This window comes from Cariama cristata, unplaced genomic scaffold (genome assembly GCF_000690535.1).
Source record: "Cariama cristata isolate BGI_N322 unplaced genomic scaffold, ASM69053v1 scaffold15638, whole genome shotgun sequence".
Lineage (NCBI taxonomy): Eukaryota > Metazoa > Chordata > Aves > Cariamiformes > Cariamidae > Cariama > Cariama cristata.
The window spans coordinates 1-13,480 of record NW_009631791.1 but is presented as its reverse complement, the minus strand read 5'-3'; the positions used below and the strand labels follow the sequence as shown (position 1 = coordinate 13,480).

General features: G+C 38.0%; 1 protein-coding gene across 1 annotated transcript; it reads right to left on the bottom strand.

Annotated features, from left to right (window-relative positions):
- Positions 1-4,101: 4,101 nt before the first annotated feature.
- UTP15 (UTP15, U3 small nucleolar ribonucleoprotein, homolog (S. cerevisiae)) lies at positions 4,102-13,012 on the bottom strand. The gene is made up of 11 exons (XM_009706122.1): positions 12,924-13,012; positions 12,655-12,839; positions 11,334-11,512; positions 10,458-10,583; positions 9,680-9,815; positions 8,465-8,549; positions 6,029-6,178; positions 5,744-5,845; positions 5,406-5,539; positions 4,847-4,905; positions 4,102-4,333 (listed from the first exon to the last, which is right to left on the bottom strand). Exons 4-11 carry the CDS (start codon positions 10,543-10,545, stop codon positions 4,110-4,112), a joined length of 978 nt encoding a protein of 325 aa, XP_009704424.1. The 5' UTR covers positions 10,546-10,583; positions 11,334-11,512; positions 12,655-12,839; positions 12,924-13,012; the 3' UTR covers positions 4,102-4,109.
- Between the last annotated feature and the right edge of the window lie 468 nt (positions 13,013-13,480).

Genomic DNA, 13,480 nt, shown 5'->3' with positions numbered 1-13,480 from the left:
TCTTTCCAATAAACAGCTACAAAAATATTTCCTAGGAAAAGGACATCAGAAAAGTAACAGACACACTTTTTTTCTGTGAGTATCTGCTCTGGGAAAAGATAATTTATTAACTATATTTCAAAGACAAAACAACCTGGTAATTCCCAAATGACCTAGAAATCAAGGAAGATGCTGTGTGCAATAAATCCCCACTTTTCTGTGTAACCGGAATATACAGAATAAAGAATATCCTTCCCCCAAACAGGACACCCAGCATTACATCCCCTCCAATCCAATGCACAATTAACTATTTTAACTATTTCAGTTCATGACATTCCATCTTAATGCTTCAAAATATTAGATTCTGGGGCATAAGGTAATGTACTGCTGGAAAAATAATTATATTTTTATATAAATAAATTCAATTTTCACCTGTAAAACAAAAATAAGTATGCTTGGCACTGCAGTAATGCATTTTAAACATTCACCAGCACAGAGAGACCACTGCAAACTATTACCTGAAAGAACTTTTTTTCCTACTATTTTATTCAACCAGCAGCCTATTAAAAAGCCAAAATTTGAAGTTTTATGTTAATATTATAATTAAATAAAATCAGAACATTAACAAAAGGCACCACAGTGGAAATAACAGCATCTTATTCTGGCTCCTCTGTAACTTATTTATGTAGGTAGTGAAGAAAAATTTGTATAATGAAAAAAAAACTTACTAAATGGAAAAAAAGAAACAATATTAATTTTCTTGCAGACAAGAGCAGAGACACAAAGAACAGGCAAGTTTGGCAAGCAGACTGGGTGTCACCTGAACAAATACTAGCTTTCAGCGCAGAGCTAGTGAATCCAATAGAACTCATAATACAAATGGCTGCTTCTACTCAAGTAGTAGAAAATCAGTTGGCCAGTTAGATAAAAGTCTTCAAAATTTCATTTTAGTAGTCTTGTTAGAAATTAAGATCTTAAATAGCATTTGGTTTTCCATGTTGTGATCAGATTTCCATTTGTGTAGATGGTATCTCACACCTGCTTCCAGCTCTACGGTGGCAAACTCACTTCTAAAATAACGTGAGTGGTGAGAGTTGTGATAAACCAAATTACCACAAGATCACAGAATCATAGTATGGTTTCGGTTGGAAGGCAACATTAAAGGCCAATTAGTCCAATCCCCCCTACAGTGAGCAGGGACATCTTCAACTAGATCAGGTTGCTCAGAGCCCCATCCAGCCTGGCCTTGAATGTTTCCAGGGATGGGGCATCTACAGCCTTTCTGGGCAACCTGTTCCAGTGCCTCACCACCTTTATCATAAAAAAATTCTTTTCATTACATCTAGTCTGAATCTACCCCCTCTTAATTTAATGCTATTACCTTGTTCGATTGCAATAGGCCCTACTAAAACATATGTCCTCATCTTTCTTGTAGGCCCCTTTTAAGTACTGGAAGGCTCCTCTAAGGTATCCCTGGAGCCTTCTCCTCTCCAGGCTAAACAACCCCAACTCTCTCAGCCTGTCTTCACAGGAGAGGTGCTCCAGCCCTCTGATCACCTTCGTGTCCCTCTTCTGGACTTGCTCCAACAGGTCCATGTCGTTCTGGTGTTGGGAGTCCCAGAACTGAAGGCAGTACTGCGGGGAGGATCTCACCAGAGCAGAGTTGAGGGGCAGAATCTCCTCCCTTGACCTGCTGGTCATGCTGCTTTTGATGCAGCGCAGCATACAGTTGGCTTTCTGGGCTGCAAGCGCACGTTGCCAGGTCATGTCCAGCTTTTCATCCACCAGTACCCCAAAGTCCTTCTCCTCAGGGCTGCTCTCAATCCCTTCACCCCCAGTCTGTACTGATACTGGGGGTTGCCCCGATCCAGGTGCAGAACCTTGCACTTGGCTTTGTTGAACCTCATGAGGGTCACACTGGTCCACTTCTAGAGCTTGTCTAGGTCCCTCCGGATGGCATCCCATCCATTGGGTGCGTGAACCGCACCGCTTAGCTTTGTGTCGTCTGCAAATTTGCTGAGGGTGCACTCAATCCCACTGTCTATGTAAATGATGCAGATATTCAACAGTACTGGTTCCAGTACGGACCCCTGAAGGACACAAGTCGTCACTGATCTCCATCTGGATATTGAGCCATTGACCACTACCTTCTGGATCTGACCATTCAACCACTTCCTCATCCACTGAGCAGTTCATCCACCAAATCTGTATCTCTCCAATTTATTATAGAATCATAGAATAGTTTGGGTTGGAAGGGACCTTAAAGATCACCTAGTTCCAACCCCCTTCCTACCTTCCACTAGACCAGGTTGCTCAAAGCCCCATCCAACCTGGCCTTGAGCACTTCCAGGGATGGGACATCCACAGCTTCTCCAGGCAACCTGTTCCAGCGCCTCACCACCCTCATGGTGAAGAATTTCTTCCTTATATCTAATCTAAACCTTCCCTCTTCCAGTTTAAAGCCGTCGCCCCTCGTCCTATCACTACATGCCCTTGTACAAAGTCCCTCCCCAGCTTGTCAAATTTAGATCAATCTAACCTGCTACTTTGATCTAACTTCTTCCTGATTCTCCTAGCTACACATCAAACACTGAGGCACAACAATGGATACATACTTTAGACATGAATATTGTCAGTAAGAACTAAGAATATGTTTGACGTCAATGTCAGTGGTTCTCAAGCCACAGAACATCAGGCTGCCAAGAGAAATGTCCACCTTTAAATACAAGCACTACTGAAGGGTCACGGAATAAGGAGGCTCTAGGAAGAGCCTCCCCCACCCTGAGAAAACTCATTTTGTGTAAAGTCTCCTAAGAGATATTGCCTGATTGAGTCACACAATTAAAAGTAGCACAAGGATTTCCTAAAAGACAAAAAGAAAGTTCAGGTGTATTAGTAGAAATAAAATAAAAAATAGTAAAGTAAGCAGTAAGGAAACCAAAAGTTTAAAGTTTCCATGAACATGTTCCTCATTATTACCTATTATCATCCTAAGTCTTCAAAACCAGCAAATCCCCGTAGCCAGAAACATATATTGCTCACAAATTAATTTAAGGGCAGACCAGATATTGCTCTACACTTTTCAGTCAAAGATTGTTAAGACTTTAGGTAGAACTTGCAAGATTGTTCAAGTTATTTCTACCACTGATACCCATCTTTCAATATGTCAAATACATTCCAGGCCTGGGGAAAAACGCAAGTCACCGAAAACAGGCTAAGGACAAAGTTCTACCCTACAGTCATCCTAGATGTGTTGAGCAGCCTTTGGCACACCTGTCTTTCCAAAGTATACCGTCCTTCTCCAACACTCCTTGAAGTTAAAATAAACCATTATCCCAGCATTCAAATACATACCGGTAACAGTGGAGACTCCAATTGTATCTACTGTACATTGAAAATCACAGAATTACACAAAAATTGAGTTCTTTTACTTAACTGAGGATTTTCTCACTGGTGTGCACTTTACTTACTCACTACATTCATTTGAATTAATTTCCCTTTAGAAGAAAAAATTATCTATTATCTAGAGAATTATAATTCATAAATGTATATGCACTATTTAAAAAATGAAACAAACACATTTTTCAATATACACAAGCATGTATTTGTTTTCTTGAGTCATTTTGCTGTTTCCTGTGAATTCATAGAAGTCTGAAATGGAGATTGAAGCAGGGAGAGAAAACACAATGTAGTCAAGTTTTATGAAATGCATACATGGTTTTATTTCTATGTCCAAGTACGCGAGATGGGATATTAACCTTAAATAAGCCAATTACACATTAAAATTAGACAAACTTCAATTATTTTCTGGTCAATAAAAACTGAAAATTGTTGACTGTTTCTCTAAATCAAGTAACAACTGGAAGAACAAAACACTCTTTAAAAGCTATATAACTTTGGAATAAAACTTTAAAATCCAATTGTTTGAAAAATATTGCATGGAAAATCTTGAAAGCATCCTTCCTCTGTCTTCAGTAATTCAGCCTATTCAGAAACACAGTCTGGAAGACAGAACTTCAGTGAAGAGGGGCTTATTTTGAAAGTCACTATTATAAAAAGTTACCAGGAGAACAGGTCATGTATTTCAAGTCCACAACATTTTTGTGACAATTTGTTGTGATGGTTGTCAGTCAGTTACTCATATTTGTTTCAATGGTCTCTGTAAGACCATTACTTTTGTTCCTTTCTAGATCAGCAGCTCTTTTCTTAGTAAAAGCAGCAAACAGTGTATCCATCATTCCCAAAACTTCTAGTAGTTCCTCTTGATAGTCAATCTCTTTTCCAATGGCTTCCTGAAGTCTTAAGAATTGTCTATCAACAATCGCTGACTGCCCAACCACAGGCTGATAAATGTCTGTAAAGAAAACAGTCACTTAAGAACCCACGTATCTATAAAAATGTGAAAATACTACTAGCTAGTCAGAGATGCATTTAAGGAGTCTGGCACAAGTCCATCACTGTGGACCAAAAAGACAACTTTAACAGTGTTCTGAAAACTGTATTAATTATTGGTATGTACTCACAGTAGCAGTAAGTCAAACTAACAGAAATAGAAGTTTTTATGACCTCAAATACCATTTTTACCTCATTGGAGAAGTGGAAGTCGCTTGTACTATGTAAGTATAGAAACAAGAAGTGTCAAAAATACTTAAAGAGACCATGAGGAGCTTACTGCAGCTGGTGCAAATCAGATAATGACTGTGGTCAAAGTTATCTGGCTCTATCTTTTTTTGGATAATTCTCTTGACACCAAGTTCAGACTTATAACTGAACTCCTGAAGGTTTGGTTTCTTTAAAATGTAGCACTTTTTACCTTATTTCTAAGCTAGCTATACGGCTTTGAGAATCATTTTTGTGTTATACTTACCAGTGATCATATCTGCAACAATCACCAGCACAGGAGTAAATCTAGGCTCAATCACACGCCTGCAAAATCAGAGAACATCCCAATTTTACTGGGTTTCACAACTGCACTCCTTCTCCCACGAACAAGCAGCCTTCTCATACAGGCATACAGACAACTTTCTCTCCATGAACAGCAGTCAGAGATGCGAGTCAAAAAAAGCTACATATGTGGTATTTACACTCCTCCTTTCAGAAAGCAGTGGGGGATGGAGGACTGGCAAAAGCCTCGGGTATATGAAGACATAAGTTTCATCGAGGACAAAGAAAATAATAGACTAAGGGTAGAACGTCTGGCAAAGAAGTAAAATATATTCTCTCATACTATCAGCAAAATTGTTTTGTGCTAATAGCTAAACTATTCCAGTACCATCCCAGATCTTGATATCAGAAAGCAGAAGGTATGTGAGATTTTCAAGAGTACCAGTGTTCCACTCGTGATCTCCCACAAGTCTCAAAATAGTCAGAGAGAACTCAGGCTAAAATAATACCTTGCCACAAAGGTAAGCAGGTTAAAATAATACCTTGCCACAAAGGTAAGGAGGAGATTAATTTGCTTCTCATCTCGGCCTGCAAGCGCACTCCTCAGTGTTCCTCTGCGATGTAGCTCCTGCATGACTGCAACCGTAACTTCAGGAGTATAAAGCCTGATGGGTGGCTACACATATATAAGAAGAGTTTAATACCAAAGCAACATCTTTACACAAAAAACAGGGCTGCTATCAGCAAAACCAAAATGGAACCCACACAAGTTTGATTCCTTTCTAGTCATATACTGAAATAAAATTAGTTTGACACACAGAAAAAAAAACATGTCAGATGACAGTACACAACTCTGATGAGACTAAAAACAATGCCTTACCTCCAGTACTGCATCAAGGGCCTTGGAAGATTGAAAGCTCTTCAGCAGCTTGTCATATTTCCTCAAAACACGTTTTGCAGGTTTACCAACACAGAAATCTTCCTAGAATTGAAAGACAATTTCAGACTAAGTCAGACACACACACACACCAGATTAGACATATTGCTGTAAATAAGCTTATACATCTTTGTATCTTCCCTCCCTTTCCTTTCTTCAACTTAGGACACTCAAAAAACAATATTTTTTGAGGAGTGCTTCAGTATACATTTTCTCACCATTGTATACCTGTTTCGGCATGTAAGTTCTTCCTTTCACATAGGTTCTATATGCTGGCTGTCTCTTCTTCTGAGACTTTTCCTTCCTTTCCTCAGGTTTCCTGTGTTTAACATTTATCACCCCATTCGTCATGCCTACAACTATGGTTTCATCTTCAGGCTAAAATGAAGAAATCACAGAGTTAGGAACCTAGTGTTTTATTTGACGATGCACGCTCTACCATGCAGATCTTTAAATTTTTATCCTTCATGATAAGGCTCTAATCACAGTATCATAGAATAACTTAAGTTAGAAGGCAGCTCTATGTCCGGTGGTCAAATACCTTGCTCAAAACAGGGACAGCTTCAAGGCTATGATCGTAAGCAGCATTATCTATCTAATAAACCTTTAACAAACACCTAGAGGGACTACAGCGTGACTAGTGAAGCAAGCTTAAATATGCATTAACATCCTTCTACAAGTATAATGAAGGACAGGTGTTTTTTTTTTTTTTCAATGGTACACAACTGCCTTTGGATATTACACACCATACAGCAGACATGAACACCACCTACGAGAAAGCTATCATGGAACAGCAGGATTTTAAGAAACAAGTGAAAGTTATTCAAAATACCAGTCACCCACATAACAACGGTTGCATGTATTTGATGCTAAAGGTTTATAATTTTAAATGATGCCTGGAGAAAAACACTGACTTCACATATAAAATAGGGAATTCTGACCTGTTACTCTTAACAGATAAATCTATGAAAACATTAAACATTAGCTGAGTGCTCAACTGCAGGTAAGAAAACAAACAAACAAACAAAGTGTTAGGAATTACTACAGAAGATATAAAAACTAGAAAGTCATTAGGCCACTGAACAAATCCATTGTTTACCCACATCTTAAATCCTATGCAAGTCAGTCTCAAAAAACAGTAACAGATTCAGAATAAAAGAATCAAAAAACCCTGAGCAGAATCAAAGATTGGCTTGACTTGAGACAAAACTTTTCAGCATGGGAAAAAAAGACAATTGAGGAGGAGTATGATAAAAGCCTACAGAATTATGACAGGTATAGAAGGAGATCAGCTGGTCAATGTCTCATTTAGGGGCATCAAATGAAGCTAATAAAGGTTCAGATGGAACAAAAAGAGGCAATTTTTCACACAGCAAGTAGCAGAAACATGGAACTCCTTGTCAAGGAATGTAGTGAAGATTAAAAGTTTGTCCAAGCTCAAGGAAAGAATGAGCACATTTCTGTATGAAAAATTTTTTGAATTACACAGAAACTACACTCTGATGAGCTAATTTCTCATCTGAAAATGAATTTGGAGTTTGGGAGAGTATCAGGAAACTTATTATACACACTTACCCTGGTTTTAGTTTTCCATATACATTTACTTATGGCTATAGTTGGAAGCAGCATTTGGTTTGACCCAGTAGAGCCAGTCTTATGCTGTCATATGACCATTTAAAACTCAAAGGTTTTAGTCAACAGGAAACAAAATATTATGTCTCAAAAGATATATACACAGCTCCAGAGATGCCAAACTACAGGTATTGCATGTTTTGCAGATGCTGTAGAGGCTTAAAGGGTATAGGGTTTTTTTGGTTCAGTACTTGTCACCTCAATCAAAATAACTGAAAACTCATTTAGCTCTAGCTCCCTAGGGAGCACAGTAGCCAACGAAGAACGGAAGACATTCCCTCCACACACACCTTCCCTTAGGTTCCAGAAGAGCAGGACAGTAGTAAAGTAGCAAAGGTAGTAAAGATCCCTCATAGTCCCTTTTATAGGTCCTTCAGAGGCTACATAAGAGGGCGACTACATGACAACAGCATCGTTTTAAAAAGTGGTGCTAGCCTCCAACTTTCTGGCCAGTAAGTCATTTATCCATTGGAACTCAAATGTTTCAAAGAAATGAGAGCCTTTGTTTTCTGTTTCTAAGACAATAAAATGCATGCCATGGCAAACAAATTTGTTTATGCCCACACCTCATGCCCTCTCCTGTTTCCATCCTCAGACCAGCCTGACACCAACAACTTTCAAGATAAGTTCACCCTATTATAAATTTCTCAAGAAATGAACTACTATTTTTCTTTTATCAGTGTCACACAAGAGAACTCACAAGGCTCCTGAAAGGCAAAAGATGAGTACAATCTTCTTAAAGTCAAAGGACTTCCCTTCTAAATTGAAGACTTTCCCTATGATATATACTGTCTTTAATAAAACACACAATTTTGTACAGATCTAATCAGGCAGCATCTGGTATCTGAATGTATTATGTTTAAAATCTCTTAATGCATTTTTTACTCAGGAGGAACACATACAGTCATCCTGCTTCACATGTACAGCATACTTCTGAATCACTCAAGAGCAATGAAAGCAAAAATTAATTACTTCAGTGACTTAAAAGGTATCAATAATTACCTTGCCTAGAAAGATTCCTAATGTACTTACCGACAATGCAAGACTGAGGATGGATGTTGCATAGTTAAAGCTGTGGACTACTTTGTAGGAAGTAGTACTGTAAATCTTCACATGCCTATACAGAAGAGTAATGATGAAAACCTCATTACTAATGCCTTGTAAACGCTTTACAGGAATTTCATCACTCTCAACTTCTATAGATCACCTAAGGAAACTCAGTATTTATACAAAGCACTCTTCAGACTACCACTGAGCTTCTTAGTTATCACCTCTTCTGCAACAGAAACGTTCTGTTAAAAGATACACAGAGGTCAAGAAAGGATTACCTTTACTCAAAAAAGACAAAAACGGGGCAATGGCAGAAGAAGAAACTGAAGGCAGATGTAGCAACTATCTGACTTCAGCAATGCTTATTAGGAAACATAAAGACAGCATTTCTTCAAATTTGTTCTTAAATTTTAAATGCAAGATCTATTGACAATTTCTGGAAGTAAATCCGTAGTCAGTCTTGAATCTGGCTGCTCTTTAATGATTTGGTTGAAGGTAGGAAATATTTAACAAATGGGAAAACAAAACATTATCTTACAACAAGTATGAAGTTTAGTGTTGTGAGCACTGAATGACAAATAGTTGCACAGCTAGTGTGATCCTTCAGCTTATGCTTTGTGATTATGAAGCCTGAGGAAGCCTAGGAAGTACAGGAGGGAGGAAAAAAACACATCACTCTCATTTCAGAGCACTTCATATTTCTAATGTCTTGGAGACAACAGACTGAGTACCAGTACTCAGCAACTCAACCCAAACAAACAAAAAAGCAAGGAGGATATATTTCACCTGTGCACCTTGGGTACAAAAAGCAACAGCACAGAGATGCAAAAACCAGGCTGTTTAAAGGTGAATACTAATACACTTTCAGTTAAAGTAAAGTAAAGAACAGCTACTTTATGGAGATTGCAAAGGTCAGTTTAGAGATTCAGAGAAACGAATGCTTATTCAGAAGTTCCCCATACACATTTCCAAATGGCAGATGCAACCCTTATTGACATTCAGGCTGAAGAAAAGGTTAATGTATATTGCAGTACATACCTCGGTCCCAAGACATGGTTTCAAACAAGTTCTATCTCTAACAGTTAAAAGTGTTAAAGCCCCCAAAACATGCACAGAGTCACACTGATGTATAGTAACTTTCAAAGGAAAAAAGTCCTGAAGAATTTAAATCATAACGAAGCCACAAAATATACTAACCTGTCCAGGGATCCTGACAATAACCTTTGTCCAGAGCTGCTCAGGCATAAACAAGTTACAGTTTTATGGTGATTTTTAAGTGAAACTAGTAATTGTCCGCCTTTTAGCACATCCCAAACTTTGACATATCGACCTCCTGCAAGAAGGAAGCACATAAAACAGTTTGACATATGTACACATTTATGTTTCTCTGGAGAAGTTTTCACAGAGCAATACAGTGCCTCCTTCATAACATAGAGTTTTCAGTACCTACTCACCATCCCCATCCATTATGACTATCTCCTAGGACAAGACATGTTCAAGCCTGCTCTTTTTTAGGCCATTCTGCAGGCACAGCTGAATGATTCAACATATTCCTTACCAAAATAAATCTAGATATCACTGGGTTACAGGACTTCTGATGCGATGGCAAGAAGAGACTAAAAAAACCTCGTCATCATTAAGAGAAAGACACAGTCCCATCTTTTCAAAGCTTCTTAAGTATGTTCCTTCCTTCACTTTAGCATTGGGCTAAGTAAAGTCTGTATCTTGTCATTAAAAACATGTTGTTTTGTTGGGGTTTTTCTGGACCAACTACAAGAAAATAAAATCAGAGACAAAAAGACTCCTACCTTCACCCTCCAGATCAATACAGATTCCTAATGAATACCTTTGAGAAATCCAGCTGTTACATCACTTACCACTTCTCTACCAAATGAAAACACGACATGAAAAATAAGCAGCCGAAGTATTTCTCAAATAAGGGCCACAGAAAAGAAATTTGATTTTACTGAAGTACCTGCAGATACTAGAAGCCCACCAGAAGGGAACAGAAGCACGCTCTCCACAGGCTGGCCATGCTCTATTGTCATGACACTACTTTTCATTCGTGCATCAAATAGTTTCACAGTATGATCATAGGAACCTGCAAACAACACCATAAATAGCTTCAGTTTCATAATTTCAATTATTTCAGGAACTAAACCTGAAGCTACATCCTACAATCCAGAGGAGCTCTTGCCAAACGGAGACAGTTTTAAATGACACACTTAGAACACCTTGTGGTTTACTTTGGTTAATTTGTAGACTTCAGGCAACATAACCCTTCCAGCCCTAGCAACACGTCAGGTCTTAAAAGTAGCTGAAGTCTTAATTTTATTCCCCTCCTATTAACCAAGTGTATTTCTAACAATAACTATCAGGCAACCTGATGAAGCCTAGTCTCTTGTGCCTCCTGAACTAAGGAATACTCATTTTTTCATAGCAATTTAGCATAGATTAATAGAAAGCTACTGCTAGGGAAACCAAAAGCAATTGGTTTCAAATAACTCCTCAAACAACCTTTCACTTTTGAGTCTGCCAGTCTTCAGACAATCCCAACTAAAGGATACATTTACAGGACTTTCTTAAACTTTCAAAGGCCAGTCAGAACAGTCCCGTTAACCCTAACAGGCTAAAGCAAAAAGATGTTAAAAATTAGTTCACTCAGTTTCAAACATCAGTGTCAACCTTAAAAAGGAATCAAAAAGGAAACGACAAAGTAGGCACTGAGTAGGAAGACAGATCTTCCAAGTTTAAAATATAATAAACAAGATCCTATTGTATCAAAAAAAATCTTTCTGCACTTTTCTTCAATTCAATCGAAACGAAGCATATATAAAAAATAAAATCAAACCTGTTATAAAGACATCTGCATTCACTTTACTTGCACAGCCGCATCTCACATAGTCAGTATGTTCACTATATGAGACGATTTCTGTAGCACTCGGAATATCCCACAAATTTGATGAATAATCATCACCACCAGAAAATATTCGGTATTTATCAGACAGGAAGCCCACCACATGAACAGGTCTAGAAACCAAAGTCCACAATATCCATAGTTAAAATATATACTTGTTTCCAGAAGAGTTAGTCTGTATGAAGATCTTATTAAAGTATTCTCTCTAATTTAGAAATGAAAAGTGTTTACTGTTGGAAGTTAAAAAGCCTCACTTCAGAGATTAAAAACCCTGTAGTTTTTATATTTCCAGCCAGAAAAGGGTCAGGCTGACAGATGCTTACCTAAGCACTGGTACAATCTGCCTTAACGGTTTCACAGGTTTATTAAATGCTCATTCAAGAGCCGAAATTCTGCATTTGTTACTTAGAGGTCTGTGTACTGGCAGACAAAAATTATAATAGTAAATTTTAAGTATGACTGGGTTGGACACTCTTCTTGTCTTTTAAAATCACTATTTAAATCTGTATTATCATTGTAACACCCCAACAGAGAATGACTTTAACACAGATACCCTAAACCTTATTACACTTAATGTAGTGGTTAGGACATAAGATAATATCTGCTGTATAAACACAGACCTCAAATATAAACATTTTCAATGTCTGCCTGCGTGCTTTCCAGTGAAAGAGGGCTTGTTGCTACTGTTGTTCTACATAGATAAAACACATATTGGTCTTCCACAGCACAGCAATCTGTTTAATCTAAGCATTATCATCATCATCTCCTCACTGATACAACAGAACTCCTCTTCTAACTCCTTCCCAACCCCACCCTGCCATCATGTACTTTTTCTGTTTTGGTTTCTTTTTTTTTTTTTTTTTTTTAAAGGGATTCCTGCTCTTCCTGGCATATTTCTTCACTGTTTTTCTTTAGCTACTTTTTAGAACTCTTTTCCTGCCAGCATCAAACAAAATGTGCTTATCAGTGCCATGTAGTCACAAGACTATGTCTACACAAGATATTAACAGATATCTACCTGAATTAGAAAATGTATTTATTCTTCTATGTACTCAATCCATATTTAGAGTTTTTTTTAAAAAATCACTCCGGTTTTGAATTCAATTTAAAAATCTACTTTTCAGTAAGATCTATGTCAGACAGTTGCAAGCAACATAATTAGTAGTATCCAGATTTTCAGCAACATGCAAAGCAGACATATGTAAATACACCAAACAAGCTTATGCACACACAAAAAAAACCAACACCATCTTACTTAGTATGACCATCAAATTGTCTCAGTGGTGCTCTTCCACTAATGTCAAAGAGGTGAATGCTACCTTCCTCGGTGCCAGCAACAAGGAGATTGCCATCATCTCTGTATGTGGCACAATAAGCAGCATCTTTGAAGCGAGAAAATGTTTTGATTGGTTCCTGAGAGTAACGACCATAAATGTGGATCTAGCAAAACAAGAACATGTTAAACTCACTCATATGATACCAACTGAAGGACGAGAACATAAAAACCTCAGAAAAACCACTTACCCTTGAGGAGGCTGTGACAGCATAGTTATATGGAGGAACTGGGGAGAAGTCAATTTTATTTACTGCACCAAATTCCTTTATCTGGACAGGTGTCTAAAACAATTGTGATAAAGATCATTAAATACACATAAGCACACCATCAAAAATGAAAACAGCAAAACAAAACCTATTCTCCCTACAGAGAGCTCAAGACTTCATTTAGAACCAAATTATTTTTAAAATACAATCCTACTGAGTTTCTCTTCTGCCAGACTACTTCTGCTCTTACAATTTTTTTACAATTTATGAAAAACAACTGACCCAATAATTACGTGTTTTAAGGAAAAAACAACCTTATTCGCTCACATATGTTTAAAAATACTTTAATTAGTCGCATGAAAGCACTAAAAAAAATATTCTAGGACAATACCTACGTCTGCTCGGCCAATTTGGGGCACAAGTCAGCTTCGTCTCCTAGGCAGCCGTTTAACAGCTTTCACGGCGGTATTAAAGAACCGCTTCCAAGCGAAAGCCGCAAGAGCTAGCAGAACAAGCTCGGCCCAGGGCGCAGACGCCAG